The 16,820-nt window shown below is 32.3% G+C and overlaps 1 protein-coding gene across 5 annotated transcripts in view; it reads left to right on the top strand.

Annotated features, from left to right (window-relative positions):
* Positions 1-16,820, top strand: part of LOC148599833 (dual specificity calcium/calmodulin-dependent 3',5'-cyclic nucleotide phosphodiesterase 1A-like) — a 344,294-nt gene that overhangs the window by 117,221 nt on the left and 210,253 nt on the right. For 2 of the 5 annotated variants that reach the window (XM_088559425.1, XM_088559423.1), the window contains one exon: positions 5,248-6,055. The exons of 2 other annotated variants lie outside the window; for them this stretch is intronic. In XM_088559425.1, the coding sequence (XP_088415551.1) occupies positions 5,827-6,055 (229 nt within the window). In that variant the 5' untranslated portion in view covers positions 5,248-5,826. Of the gene's footprint in view, positions 1-5,247; positions 6,056-16,820 lie in introns of those variants that run through there. One more of the 5 variants, XM_088559420.1, reaches the window with a different exon arrangement.

Below are 16,820 nucleotides of genomic sequence, written 5' to 3'. Positions count from 1 at the left end.
AAGAATCATGATATAACCAGATTTTGACCAACACATGGCTTGATACCATTGAAGAAAAAGTAGCAGCTATTCTTCCCTTCAAATATGCCCTTTGATACAAAGTATACCCCTCTTTTTTATTGGCACTTTAATTTTGTTTTCCTTTATCATCAAAGCCACGTGTGATCACTTGAATGTCAATGTCAGTAAGATTTGACTTGTCATGCATGAGTAATACCTTGACCTCTATTAAATTTCAAGGTCATAAGTTAAAGGTGAAGGTCATAGGAAAACTTTAAAAGATGGAAGGATTGATGGATGGAATGCCCCAGATTGTCCAGTTTCTTCTAAAATATGAGACTTACAGATAAGAGAGGACACTGACCTTTGACCTTCTATATTTTAACTCTTAAATGGAAAGTGAAATGAGAAAAGGATGCTGAAATAAAAGAAAATGAAATTTTGGGGATTAGTTTAAAGTCCTAATTTTTAAGAAAATAGAAAAAAAAAATATTCACAGAATTGATAAAAGGAGATATACTCATAAAATTAAAAGCAAAATTAAGAACATTAAAATTTTTAACAAATGTGAAGAAAAGAAGATTACAGATATCAATTCTAAAATTCTCAAGCTCCAACTTTACATTTAGATTTTATTTTATTGCATATTAATGATTCTAGAATCTGTCTTCAGATTTTCTTCATGCAATAATCCTTGAATTATGCATTATATCTTGCACATGGATTTAAGATTTCGCTGCAGCCTTAATGCAGCCTTTATGCACATCATTCCTAAGGGATTTTCTTTCTGTAGTGGAAAGACATGTGAATTGATAGAAAGTGTTATGTTTTTCTTAATGGTGGATTAATGTAGGATCAGAGAAATTTGTTGTTTTCTTGAGATAGAAGCCAATTTAAATTTTACATCATTACTATGCTGCCTGATTCTTGCTAATACTTGATGGTGTAAGTAGCAGGCAGGTGATGATACCACTAAAGTACCCATCTATGTAAGAATCATGCAAGTGGTGATACATTTAAAGAAACAATCCAGGTTTGAATCAGGCAGATGGTAATTCACTTCTAGAATTTTTGGGAGCTTTATATTGCTGAAATGCATTCAATTCACCTGGAGAACACATTTAATTAGTGTACCCAACAGTTTTAAAAGGGTATGAAAGGCTTTAGCTTTTTGATGGGTTTTGTGAATGCCCTACCATTTTCTGTCAATTTTTCCTAAATAGGTTTTAATACTTGCACGATGTGCAAATTCAGACTTGCCCCTTACATGCTACAGTGCCCTTTTCTTACTTGGATTACCATGTCCTTTTCAAAAACTACAGTCAACACTAATGATATAAAATGTTAGAGCTGAGATAGCCTGGTGTTGATATATTCCCTCTCAGCATTTTATATTCCCTGAACCATAATTCAACTAGATTACCTCTTGTAGGTGTTGGTTTATCTCATCAGCAATTTAGTTGTGTATTGTGTTTGTAATATAAAACTAACATGTTATTTCTCCCACATTAGGGGAAAACTTCAACAAAGTCAATAAAAAAATTATAATTTCACATATAAAAGTATAAGATTTGTAAGAGGTTTTAGGTTATAATTACTACATTTTTTGTAAAAAATACTAAAGAATTGAAATTTTACATCAAAAATTTACTTTTACGTAAGTCTCCTGCATGAGACATTGTCATTGAGGGAGAATCGCCCAAAGATTGATAGGTATGATGGGATATTTATGTTAACTCTCCTTATATGTATGCAATGAATTATTTTGTCTGCTTCAATATTCCATGGATGATCTCCCATCTTCAGCTTAGTTTACCAAATAAATTGCAGGATCTGCTGGTATATTTCACTGGAAGTAGAATATATGGTCAGAAAAGCTTGCAATTGCTTGAAAAGGAGTGGGGATGGAGGGGCTGTCGGTACAATTTTGTAAGAATCCAGTTTTGTCTTAAGACTTGATTTTGTTCCAATTAAAATGGTTGATCTATTTCAATGTATCCTCTGCAGACCTATAATCTACAGGTCAGTCTGCTAGCTTTTTAAAACATTCTGCTATACAGTATGTGAAAAAAATTCACAGGGCACGTGTGCTGCTCATTACAAATCTGTGGAGATGTTTCCCTTATCCAGTTTCAAGTGGAGTCAGAGTTGCTCATTTGCTTTCATTACTTTGTATGTATGATTTTAGTTACTTTATGTTCTTTGTTTTGTATGTCTGTTTTCCATCTCTGGTCTTTGTACCTGGATTACATTCTTTTGATTACCTCTATAACCTTGGTTCCCTTGATTACTCTAAACTAATTTACATAAAGAGGCAGGTTTAAATACTGAGTGTGGTTGAGTTGCAAAGCTTTAAAGTAGTGATTATACCCTCTGCAGAGGAGATAGTCTATTACCATGCAGAAGCATACATGGTTCACTGGACATGTAAATATAAACAGAAGTCACATGATTTTAATGCCTTGATGAATTAAAATCAACATCTTTAAAGTAAGAAACATGTACATTGCATTAGATTGCATTCCTTAAGAATTTTGTTCTTTATATAGAAATGATGCATACAAAATAGAGTGGAAAACACAATGTTACACTAATTTAACAAGGGTTCGTTTGTACTTTAGATTTTCTTGTTTTTCTTGTTTTTTTTTTGTATGCAGGATTTTCACAGGACCATTAATTAAATCTTGCGCCTTTAAAATGGAGTCAATTTGACGTGCTTGGCGTGCTTAATGTAAGTTTTGGTTTCTATGATTATTCTGTATATTCATTACGATTTTTCATTTCATTTTATTGAAACTATCAGCTTTGAAGTGAAGATTTCTTGACATTTTGATATTACCCATCATGCAATGTTAATATTTGCTTCATATCATATCATATAATGTGAATCATTACATCATTTTTTCCCTGTTATTTTCCATATGATATCGATATATTAAAAAAAATATAATATATCAACGCCAATTCTAAACCGATTAATAATGAAAATTTTACTTTTGAAAGAGAAATGTCTGAAATTGAATTATGTCCTAAATCACCTTAGGTAACTATATTTGTAACCTTGAATAAATGATTATTGTTTTTAAATTCTTCAGCGAATGTATATATGGTATAAAATTGTCTTTTTCAACCTTTTGATAAAGTGTTTCATCCACAGGCCTTATTTAGTTTCTTTTTTCAGTTTCTTTTCTACATCTCTGTCAGTTAGTGTAAAATTCTTCAGTTCAGAAGTCCAGATATGTCAATTCATTTAATTTGTAACCAATGTTAATAAAGTATGGAATATATGACAAGAAAAATTAGTTTTAGGGGAGGGAAATGGACATAGATGCTGCAGAAACTGTTTTTTTGTCTTTTAGGTGCTTTGGCAGATGTTGATACAAAGAGGTTTTCTTTCAAATGCTCTTATGACCAGGACCGTAAATCAAGCTTTTTATCTATTCTTTTCCTTCAATGACAAACCTATGAATGCTAGTTGGCATGCAAATTGAAATAGCACAAAGATTGCTATAGAATTTGACATCACAGTGAAATCTGCCTTAACAAAACCGTTTTCAAACATTAGATTCTGTTTAGTTTATGCAGGTGTTTGGTTTTTACAGGTTCTAAAAGAAATGAAACTTGACATTTATGGATTTCTGAATATACATGTATTAGGTTTCAAAGCCATCAGAAAAATGTGGGTTGTTGGATGTAATCGGACCCCCTTGTTATTCATGAAATATCAGTCTTATAACCAAGTGCAGAAAGCACCAGGAGTTCCCAAAATTATAATTTCCAAAATTTTTTTATCAACTTGGTGGGAGATGCCCTTTCTAAATACTATCTGACACCCTTCCTTACCAAAATCTGCAGACAGTCCTGGATTTACCTGGTTTTCTGGTTTATTCAGGGTTCTGCTTAGGCATGTTTCATTGTACACTTGTGTCAATAGTTACTGTCATTAACTTTAAGCTGTCTACCCATATCATCACATTTTAGGATGTAGACCTAGGGTAATGGACATAACTCCTGAAATCAGTGATATGTTTGTATCACATCCAATTTTACTAAAGTCTTTCAAGCTTTCATTTGAAATGGAATGAAATCAGTCCAAGTTACTTTGATGCTTACATGAGACTGGTATAAAACGCTGAATACAAACGTTCCAATGATTTGTAAGAGTTGTCTCTCTTAACCTAGGTCTACCTCCTTAAACCATTAATTTGGTATATTTTGTAGTCAACAAAATGATACCTTTCAAAATAAGCTTTGGGAATATTGGTTATTACATGTTCGTAACTCATGGTCTTCTATGACTGAAAATGATATATATTTAAATGAATTTTATCATCAGTTAAAGGCATTCAATTTTAGAAAAGCTGACAATTCTGATCTGTTTAACATCATTGATTTGTTTGCCTTTTCAACAACCAGTAATTATTATTTCTCGTAATTTATTGCTGAGGACATTGAAATTTTATCATTGAAAGTTTTGAGTAGGATTTTAGCTGTATCATTAAGTAATTATTGAAATAGTCAGTTTTCCGAAGTGTTTCGCCTGGAGCGTTGTTTACATTTGAGCACTAGAATACAATCATGTGGTCGTTACTTGTCCATTTCATTACAATTTTTTTTTAATTTCTCTGACTAAATCCTATTTTGTCATTTCCTGAATTGCCAACAACAAAAAGGCACCTTGTAGAAGTTATCGTAAAATTAATTAAGCTAGTTTGAATTCAACAGTGTTAGAAAAGAGCCATGTAAATATGGAATTTTGCTAGTGTCGTTAAGATGTTAGGTGTTGTATTTCACCATTAGGTTATTTTCTCCTCAGCAGGTTTGAAGGATGAGTTTACTCTATGGATAGATATGGTTATTAAAAATAAATAGCGGATATCACAAAACTGTATACTTAAATCTTCCCTTCACATAATTTGTAATTGAAGCATGGATGATAATCTATAGTTACAACATAGTTGATATGAATTTTAATTGAAGGTAAGGATAAAGACAGGAATGCATATTTTGATTAAACAGAGATCAATCGGCTGATTTCTTACGTAAATATTTTATGGCTTTTCAGTTATTAACTAGGCTCAAATTGATACAGAATTTTTTAATGAAATATTTCAATTAGAGCATGGTAGACTAGCAATATTGAGTGATTCAGAGGTGAAAATTAATGAGGCTTTACTCTGTCACTACAGTGTTGCAGAATTAGGCATGAAATTCAGATAATGTTGTAAAATGGAATATTTATTTTAGGAGGTTCGATATGATTTGCTGCTATTAGGGAGGAAATTATTGCAGGGGATGGAAGTGGATAAAACTACTGTATAGGAATACACTCATTATTATCAAATCTGTAGGAAAAAAAAGTACTTGGTGTATTAAAGTAGCAAAAAAAATTTTTGGAGAAATTTACAGGAGAGAAATATTGTTACTGTGCGAGGAACAAATTCTTTTACTGAAGAAATTGTCAGGAAAGTGTATTGGAAATACTTCATTTGGACAGAAAAAAGTTTTGTTTTTTTTTCTTTTTTAGAAAGTTACTTTCCGGTAGTATTATTTAAGGTAAAAACAGTCTGTGGCAACAAAATTACTTTTGAAGTGATTTTTTTACTATGATATTCTGGAGTTAAATAATGTTTGTATTGCACCCAACAATTTTAATTACAGCATCACAATAAAGACTTGAAAGGTTATTAAAAAGAATGTTGCTAATGGGATGTTAATTCTGTTCTGTGTAATTGTGGAATTTTGTTTTAAGTTTTACGACCACGGAAAAAAATGAAATAGCCTGATTATAGTAGATTGATCAAAGAGGATTTTTTGTATATAAAAATGGAGACAGAAAGGCGCTCATCGAGGACACACTGTCATGGAATTGAACGAAGAATGAGCAGGTCGTTATCTAACCTGCCCGAGGTCATGGTCACCGATGCTGACCAACCTCAACAACTGTCTGCACCGAGCCTCGATGCTCTCAGGGAAACTAGGTCACATCCATGCTCACCGGTGCTTATTAGAAGAGCCTTCACAACTCGGATAGATGGTACACAGTATATAATAGGTAATGTTGTAATATTTTCACTTCTTGAGTTCTTTCAAATTGCTTGATTTTTAAATTTATAAATTCTGATGCTCATCTACTTACTTATAAAGGTGAAAGTTGGATGGGGACTGTAATTCTTAAACATGATCTTATGTTTATGAATTTTAGACTATGGCGACAATCATCTGATTCTGATGGAGGGAGGGGGGTGGGGAGGGCTGAGAGATTTTGTAAATAAATATCTTTGCTTAGAAATTTTTGAAAGTAAATATATCTTTCTGTCCCTCCCTTTCAGAATCAAATTGTCCCAAACTGGACTTTTTTCAGTCTGAAGGACTTGTTTAGTTAAGGTTAGTGCTCAGTCCACACTGAATAAGAACAGACACTGAATAATTTTGAGTTTGAAAAAGCCATGTTGCACTTAACGGAGGAGGATGTTAACTTTTGTTTTGTTGTTTGTTAAACTGAGGACCATAACCTCTTAGAACTGAGGACCATAACCTTTTATATTGCAAAGATGGATATTTTCATTTACTTTATAGCAAAAGTTGGGGTAAAAAGTACAAAATTCTTTAAGTCTGACTTCTACAAGATAAAAAGTTGAACATTGGGTTGATATTAGAATGGTAGTAAGGGTAATCAAGAGAACCAAGATTCTAGAGGAAATCAAAAGAATGTAATCCAGGGACCAAGACTAGACATGGAAAACAGACACACAACAAAGAACATAAAGTTACTAATGCATACAAAGTAACAAAAGTGACTAAGCAATGAACTCTGACTCCACTAAAAACTGGGAGCATGGACCAGATTCACAGGTAGGGTATGCGTCCTCTGCTTTTCTAGAAACATCCACTGAGTTGCTCATAAAAAGTCAAGTCCAGGGCAGTCAGAAAGAGGAAAGGAAAACTATGACACGTTGAATAAATCAGTTTTCATGGCGCAGATGGATACATCATAACGATCCATGATTTCATGATGATGACCATAAAACTTCTGTAGTGATGACTTCAATCTTGTAGCAACATAACCCTATTCCAGAAGTAAAACAGTGATTATTATGGGACAACTTGTTAAGTTTGTGTCGAAGTAACCACTAGACTAATGAAATAAAACGAGTAAATCAGACCTTGTTGCTTTTCTGCACTGAATTGAATTAGGCATGAAGTTTCCTGTCTTCTTGTCACTTGTAGTCAATTTTAAATAGTCTCTCTTAGATTATTGCTGCCTGAGGTTTAATTGATGTGGGGATCACCTTATAGGGGTTCAGACATTGAGATGTTTCAGTAAAATGTGCAATTTTGGCAGGAGTTTTACTTTTGGCTTTTTTTGCTGAAAGAACTGTAATGCTAAAATTATACTGTTGAAATATTTTTTTTCAGTAAGAATTACAGTTTTAGGAATTACTGCAAATTATAAGTTGTGCAATAGTAGATTGTTCACAGAAATTGTGCAAAAAGACGACAGGAAAATTTTTCTGGTTTTCTGTGCTACACTTCCAGATGGGATTTTTGTCTTTTTGACACATACACCATATCTATTCTCGTTATATGGCACTATTTTGCTTATTATTTTCCTTGGCAACATATTTTTTGACTGAATTGGTGAAAATTGGCGACAGCAAATCTTAAGTATGTTTACCACAACTGAAATCAATTTTGTAATAAAAATGTTTTTTTCCTGTCTTTTTACTGCATCAAGATTAGCATAATCTGTGACTAGTAGAGAAAATCAATTTTGATATGACAACAATGCACTTCCTATTTATAAATTTGAAACGTGTTGAGATGAAACTGTCAAGAAAGACACGGAAAGGGTTGCATTAGAATTATTCCAGTTCACTATTTACATGTGCACTTCAAAGCTGTTGTCTCTTATAATCTGTTAAACTAAGGATGGCTGCTATGCAGTTTAGTTCTAAATATCATAGAAATATGATTCCAACTGAGAATTTGGCAGTGAGGGGATAACTGCATGCTTGTCACTGTTTACTTTCAAAAGTAGGATTATGTTATTTTGGGTATTTGTGGTCAACCTTTGCTTTATTTAAAAGCAAGAAACTGCGGTCATATGATGGCATTGTGTTGATAGTGGTAGTGGAAGCATTGTAGGTGTTCGGTGTGCATAGACATTTTATGAAAAAAAAAAAAAAACTTAAGTGTAGGTGTTAGGACATTAATGAAATTGTATTACAAGGTGCCTGGACCTGTTTATTTCTTTCTGAAATTCTTCATGACTTTAGTAAGAGCTATATTGAATTAAGAACTATCAATATTTAGTAGTAATTATGGACGTATTAAAAGTTGTTGAAAAAGTGAAATTGGGGAGAGTTGGGGTTCATTTGCAAATTTTGTGTCTTCAGAAATTCAAGCATACAATTTAAGAAATAAGATATCTGCATGATTTTTTTGAGGAGTAATACTTGACATGTTCTGTGCAGCGCTACCAATAGTACAGAGTGATATGGATGGAATTTTGATTGACATGTACTTAGACTTTATCATTTCTGCAGTCAGTGCAAATATCTTTTATTTAACTCTTCATCCAGATAAACTATATACTTTAATCAATTTTATGGAGGGAAATAATGAAATTGTGCAAAAACTGGAATTTTTTAGTGCTGTGTTGTATGCGAGATTCAGACAGAACTTGTTATTTTAAAACTTGGATTATTCCGATGCAGTCGGTACATTTTCGCTTTTTACCCTTTGACCTTGAAGACAATCTTCCATGGAAATGCAAGTCACCTGATTGAAATTCTGTTTCCCAATTGGCCAAATACTGATAACATAGTGGCATTTGAAAAAACTGTATCGAAATTGTGTGCCATGTGTTATTTTCTGAATGAAATGCAGAAAATTTTCAGTAGAAAGAACAATTAAAGTTCACCGCCTCAGCTATATTTATTAAATTGTTTTTTAAATGCAACAGATTAAAAGTTTTTAACCAACAATAACATGGACCAATCTTCATACCATTACTTATTCATAGATTTTTTTGTTGTGGGATGATATAAGATAAACGTGCTTCTCAGGTGATTTCAGATCATATGAAAAACACATATTGTACTTTTCCTGTGTAGACATGTGCATACACATTGGCCCAGATTATGGACATAGTCCCTCGATGACTTGATAAAATACATACCAAGGTAAAATATCTGGGCTTTGCCTATTTCTAACTTAAACCTGTATGCAGCAAGTTTTCCTACATCATCGAGTGCAAGCAATTTTTGACTTTCATCCACCATAATTTAGTATTAGATAGTTTCAGGACGATAGCTAACTATTTGAAATAACCAGAGTTTGAAATTTGATTCCGTTTTAGTCTGTTACAGTGAAATTGAAACTCTTAAATGTGTTTTGTTTGATCTGACTATGATTTCTTGGTACAGTAGTTGGTCTCTGAAACGACCCCCTGATCAACGGCCAATATCCCGTTTTATGCCACCACATTTCAGTTGCATTAATGACTTATAGTGCAAATTGACCATCACTAAATGGCCAACCCTCTGATGTGACCAGTGGCCACAACTTAGAATGAAAAACGAAGATCTAGCCTCTTGTATTCAGGCATGTTCATCGTCACACGTGTCAGTATATGAACTGTAGATCAGGTGTAAGAAATTTCAAACATGTCAAGTGTGGGCACGGAAGTGAAATTAGTCAGATGAATTGGTCATAATTATGACTGATAATTAATAATAAAAAAACGACCAAGTATTTCAAATTAAAAACAATTAATTTGTTTGCAATTAGTCATTTATGTCAGAGCTTTAATTTATTTTAGTTAGCACCATGTGTGTATGTGTTATGACATACTGTAAATGGGCATAAATTTGCATATTAAAGGACCAATAACTTGGGAATACTCGATCAGATAATGTTTTTCCAGTAAACAATGTTAGGACGTTTCTCTTGTAGTTTGTTTATATATTCTGACGGTTTTAACATAGACTTTATATAACATGGTCATTTTCTATAGCTTCACAGATCAATGATCTTCGTCAATTGATCGCCGGTTTGATTGACAGATTTTTACCCCCAAATTGAGAATAAATTTAAAAAAGTAATTTCACTATGTAAGCTCAAGTTGGGAAAACAATGGGTTTTAAACTTCAAAGGTCTACAAAACAAAAGTCAAAAGTGTCAACTTGCTGAAAAAATCTACTTTTAGTCAGAAAAATACAGTAAATAAACCAAAATTTACTCAATAGTTCATTGCCACTTTGCTTTTAAAATAAAATCATTACATATACATAACAAATATGAAATAAAATGTATATTATTTGTGTTCTAGTATTTAACAATATACATTGTTTTGCAATTTTGGCAATTTAAACCAACCAATGCCTTGCTGGTGTTTAAAACTGACCAATCAGGAGGCTGGCTATTGTTTGCTTTATTCAAATTTCAAGTGCCTATATTTGGGTCATTTACTCTAGTTCATCTGCATACAACATCAGCAATTTAATATCTTGTTTAATGTTTATTGATTTTTAAATTCCCTCCCATGTCCCCCATTTATGAAAATATAATGCAAATCTGAGAGTGAATTTACTGAATTTATTTCACTTGTAAATGATGGAAAATTATTTTACAGGGAACATGCTATAAATCACTGCTTTCTATATAATAATTTATATGCATTAACTACATTATATGATTTTTAATTACACCTTGTATAAAAATTCTTGATTCTGATTGGATAAAAAAGTGTATTTTAAACATATTTTGGTCATTTTTACAGCTGTTGGGGATTAAGGAACAGATACATCTTGGCAGGGAAGGGTATTTTGCAAAAGATACCAGTCAAAGGAAGAACATTTTCTGGACTAATATTTTACCGCAAATACCCCTACCAGCAATAATATATCTGTTCAAAATTATAATGATCTATGATTTTGATCAGAAATAGCTTTATGCCATTCACAAAAATAAAAGCAGGTATTCATAGAACATTTTCATGACTAAGACACCCCACGCATGACCTTGGAGAAAATTAAATTTACTTTTTTGTTGTAGTCTTATGCAATTTTCAATTACACAATAATGAAGTCATAATTTCTGAAACTATTGCTTGAAATTTGATGACTATTGGATTGCCTGAGATTTTTGTACATAGTTGCATTGGCACTACCTAGATGTGTAAGTGTTTCAAGCTATAGAAATAATTGGCAAAATATTATGGTGTGTCTAAAAAAAAATTGTTTAATACACTATGGGAGGTTGAGTGAGCCATATCCACTTTCCTTGGTTAACAAATATCAGAAACATTGATATTATTAATCTGAGTCCTCAAATAACTTTCTGTGAGTGCTAGATGTTTTTTTTTTTTTGCCATATTAAAGGAATATTCCCGATAGTTTCATTAGCTTGAATTTTGTCTTATAACATATTGTTGTTTAAAAAAAAATATGTGAGACATTGAATAAACATTAATAAGTTAATATGGTGCTTTTAGAAAAAATGCTAATTTTGTAACTGGAGCTACAGACTTTTTGTTGTTTCTGCCTTATTCAAGAGTTGTTTAGCATTAACTCCATAATTCATGTTTCAGGCACGACCATCTTTTCAATATTGTTTCTGCTGGATTGTTGCTTTATTGACTTTTTTCTCATTATGTTCAAGCATTATTAATTAATAGTTCTTTTTTCTCAAATGGCTTTTAAAGACAAACACAATATCAAAATAGGTTTTAGATAAAAAAAAAAACAAAAAACAAAAAAAAACCAAAAAAAAAAACCCCAAAAAACATGAACAACCAAATATCCACCAAGCACGAATGGAGAATGTAAGTTTCACACGAACTGTATTGTATATTAGTGAAACATTGTTGAAGATTTCTCAATGGTTCCAACATGCTTAATATAATAATACACAAGTCATGCTTTAACAATAGAACATTTTTGTGTGAAATTCAATTTGTTCGAAATCCCTAGCCAATCCTGTCACTTAGAGTTGATACAATACTCTGTTATTCTCCTTGGATGATAGCCAAGTTGCTGTTGTATTGTTTTCATTTTTTTGGTTTTGTTTTTAAAACAAATTTGTTAGAATTGCGTTACATAATTTGTTGTTTAAGCCATGATAATTACAGGAATTTTGAAAAAAAGGGGGAGGGCTACTGAGGGTTCTATTTATTGCTTACTTGGTCTACTTGTTCTTAGTATGATAATTTATTGGTCTTCTCTATCAATTTGTGTTAGCCAATTATTTATACTACTACTGGTCTCAATTTCACAAAATGTCATAAGTGTAAAGTTGATCGTAAGTAATGACATCATAAACTAAAATAGCATTGTGACATCATGATTTACAATCAATTTCACACTTGCGACTTTTTGTGAAACTGATGCCTGGTACTTACAGGAATATTTAAAGTAAGGGGAGAGGCACTTAATGTTTGTTTTATTTGGAAGTTAATGAGATTTTGTATTAGTTATTCTGTTATAATTGTGTCACTTAGCTATATTACGGTACCTGAACTGATCCTTGCAACAGAAATTGCGATTGGTCATTGATCACCGATCAGTTTCCGATCAGTCATCGATACGTCAAACCAATCTATCAAACCGTTGATCACATCACGTGACCACAGAGCGGTCAATATATTTTTACGGTTTCCAGTGTTTTATTTGTAAATTTTACACATATTTACATAATGCAATAAATTTGAAAATGAATTGGTATTTCTATTTTACATTTGTTTTATTTTTATAACAAATCATTCGTCATTTTACATAACAAAACTGTGATCAGATCGGTCACAGGTCCTCAGTCATCAATCTGTCAGCGATCAGTCAACGGTCATCGATCCATCAAACCGTTGCATGGATCGGTTCAGGGACTGTACCCACTACAAAGTTTGTAGGGGGTTTATAGGAATCACCCTGTCCATCTGTCCATTCATTCATTGGGTACATAGGAATCACCCTGTCCATCTGTCCATTCATTCATCAGGTATATAGGAATCACCCTGTCCATCTGTCCATTCAGTCATTGGGTATATAGGAATCACCCTGTTCAAGTAGAATTTTCAAGATTCTTTCTGCCCTACTGCAATCAATTATTGAGTCCTCATACTGACAATCAGTTTGAATTTAACCCTTGACCTTAGAAGCACAACAAGTTCAGTCTAATTAATCTTAACCATAACTTATTGAGTAAGGATCTTCTTTAACAAAAGCAAAATATTTACTGTAAGAATATTTTTTTTAGGTGTATTTATTTTTGCTCCCACAAAATTGGCTTTAAATACAATATGAAAATTATCATTTTTGAAACCACAAAATTGTGACCTGTGAGTATGTTCACTTTATGAATTGAGGAAAATTAGCAACAGAAATAGTTCCAACCACATCTACTTCCTGTTCATCATGTGAGGTAGATTTTTTGTTTGATGATGAAAAATAGGGTACAGACTTTATTAATTAGCACAATTAATTGGTGTAGCATACTGTTTACTTCTGATTTGGCAAAATTCCACTGCTAGCTTGTTTACATCATCCTTGAAATTTAAACATTGATAATATTATATCTTAATTGCCTTTTATTTTATATGAGACATGCTCCTAAAAGAGTTACAAGTTTAACTTTATAACCCAATTTCAGTAGTCTCCAAGCTGCTTCATCAGGTCTTTAGCGAAGAGGGTAGTGCTGTGGGTTGGCTCTCCTTCTTTTTATTGAAGAATTTGTCACTTCCAAATCTCAAATCTTTTTTTGAGTATATCAAATTTTCAAATTTTTCAAATTTCAAATATTTTATTTTATTGTCATGTAAACTATTTATTTTATTACTTTTTATTTTTCTTGTCCAATTACCAGTAGCATGTTATTATTTATATATGTGACTGACCCCAAATCGCAATAATAAAAACTAATATTATTGAATTTTCAGGGTGAATGGTGTCCGAATTTTCTTGAATTCACGAGATTTAAAGTCATGCTAACTTAGATTGCAAAATTACAATAATTTTTGGTGATGCAGTTATTTCTGGGTTAACAGTTTCTGATACAAATTTATTTCCTTTATATACCAATACTTTGTGGTCAATGCTCAGCAGCTTACTGAATGATTTAACTATAAATTAATCCTTGGACATATCTGTATTGATTTTAAGTGCTATCTCATAACATAAGTTTCATTCATCAGTTGTTTAGAATACCAAGATTAAATGGTTACTTATGATTATACATGCAGGGAGAGATCAATTGTGGCTACTGACCCTAGAATTATTCCAACGCAGTTGTTACTGAGTTTCGTTTTTTGCCCTTTGACCTTAAGGACGGTTTTCTATGGAAACACAAGTCATCTGATCACAATTCTGTTTACCGATTGGCCAAGTTGGCCAAGTAATGATAACTTAGTGGTGTTCCCAAAAACTGTATTGAAAATTGAAATTGTGTGCCATGTGTTATTTTCTTGAATGAAATGTAGAAAATTATAAGTAAAAAGAACAAAATTTTACTGCGCTGGTAATGTTTTTTTGAAGATAGTACTTGTTGGTTGTTTTGGATTGGAAAGATAGTTACTTAGCATCTTCCTTAAGGATATAGACCTAGGGAATGGGACACAACTCATAAAAATGATCGGAACGTTTGTATTCAGCATTTTACATCAATATCATGTAAGCATCAAAGTAACCTGGACTGATTTCATTCAGTTTCAAATGAAAGCTTGATAGGCTATGGTGAAATTGAATATGATACAAACATATCACATACCTTTATCTTTTTTAAAGATAGAGCTTGTTGGTAGTTTTGATTTCATAGATTGTTACATCTTTCTTAAGTCATTAGTTTAGTCTAATAAATGATGCATTCAAACCATAACACGAAAAAAGGTGACTTACAGCTCATACAAAAGTGATGTTCAGCTGATAAACTACCTTTGGCAGTGAATTTGACATAAAGAATAGAGATTTTTACAAAAAGGATTTTTAAAAACTTTCTATCATTTTTAAATCAGTATTTGATAGTAAATTTGAATCTCCTTGCCAATTCTTCAGTTAATCACTTAAGGAAGTTTATCAGATTTTCTATCCAGTGAACATAAATAGTGTATGTGCTGTAAATCCACTAGAAAACTCACTATGCTAAGTCTTAAACTTTTTCATTTACCGACAGAAACAGTGGTGTATTGGAAACCAGATGCATTTTTTTTACCATCACTGGTTTGATTTGTACTGTAAACCCAACATATTTTGCAATTTTATGAGCATGAAAAAAAATTAGGAAATAAATTACTGCAAATATAAAAAAGTCTCTACATAAAAGAATACATCTATGAAAGATTTTACTTTGTGGAATTTAATACCTGCTAAGGTGAGTTGACATTCTAAATTAAAAAAGTAATCAAGGGAACCAAGGTTATAGCGGTAATCAAAAGAATGTAATCCTGGGACAAAGACCAGACATGGAAAACAGACATACACAACAACGAACATAAAGTAACTGAAATCATACATACAAAGTAACAAAAGTAAATGAGCAACTCGGACTCCACTAAAAACTGGGAGCATGGACCAGGTGCACCGGTAGGGTAAGCTAAAAAAAAAAAATGGATATGGTAAATAAGGTGGTCAACATTAAGTACGCATGTGTTATTGGACTGATATTATTAAAGATGTGATTGACTTTTGATAGTAAGATTTAAGTTTTAACATGCTCACTAAAGCTGCTTGCTATAAATCTAAACTTTACCATCTCAAGTGGGGAGATAAATTTACCGTCATATATCTGAAGGAGAATCTATGAATAAATTGCTTTGTCTATTAAAATTTTCTGCTGTTCCACTAATTTTTAGGATTCAAAAGATGATTGATTCAGGCTCCTGGGTCTGAGGGTCTGCTGAAGTTACTTTTCTTTTTCATTGTGTAAGTTTCCTATTTTTTCCATGAATACATTAATGTATGAAGCCCAAGGCATTACTGACATCAGTGCAATAAATATTGACAAATTGTCCCCAGCTAATCAGATCAGTTGACCATAAATGGCTGATTAATGTGACCTTTGGTTTGACCTTGAGTTGCTGAAATCTCATGTGGATGAAAGTTGTCAAAGTTGAAAGGAAACTTAAATAAATCATCTTTGGTAGGAGACTCATCAGATAGGATTCATAGGAATACAGATCTGTGAAAGAATCAGGCAGGCCAAATATTAAAATGATGTGTAATGTTTCTGCTGAAGCTTTTTTTTTGCAGGTGGGGATAAAATTCAGTGAATACACATTAAAAAAAATCCTAAATAGTCATAATAAAAATCTTATGATGATAAAGAGGGACTTGAATTGGAATAGATTGTAATGTATCATATGAGTGTCCCACTTAACAGGGCCTGCCGGATTCTTGCAAGTACTTCTAATGGTCACGCAAAGAAATGTGGAAAGCACTTTTACAAATGTCAGATGAAGCAATTATCCATACAAGGATAAAATCCCAATTCAGTTATTTCAAGAGGTCCAAGCAAGTCAAATTGTCTTGACTGTCATCTGCTGATGGAACCACCTTAAGAACAACTTGTCATGCCTTCTGATTAAGTTCTTTCAAAGTTACATTTACTTATTGGCTATCTTTAATCTTGTATTGACCCTTTACCTACTGCTACAGTGAAGTTGATTGTGACCAGTTGTTGCTGCCAATTTTTAAGAAATTCTCTGTCTAAGAATCAGGTAAAATGTGCACATGAAGAAAAAAACACAGAGATTTCATAGCATTATCTAAATATTTATAACTCATAACCACTAAAAGTAATCATCAAAGTGTTTATAAGGTTTGCCTTTT

The sequence above is a fragment of the Perna viridis genome, chromosome 13 (genome assembly GCF_037379345.1).
Source record: "Perna viridis isolate PV_CMFRI_1.1 ecotype Kerala chromosome 13, ASM3737934v1, whole genome shotgun sequence".
In the NCBI taxonomy this organism is placed as follows: domain Eukaryota; kingdom Metazoa; phylum Mollusca; class Bivalvia; order Mytilida; family Mytilidae; genus Perna; species Perna viridis.
Note: the sequence above shows the minus strand (reverse complement) of the source record. Positions and strands in the feature narration are given on the sequence as shown.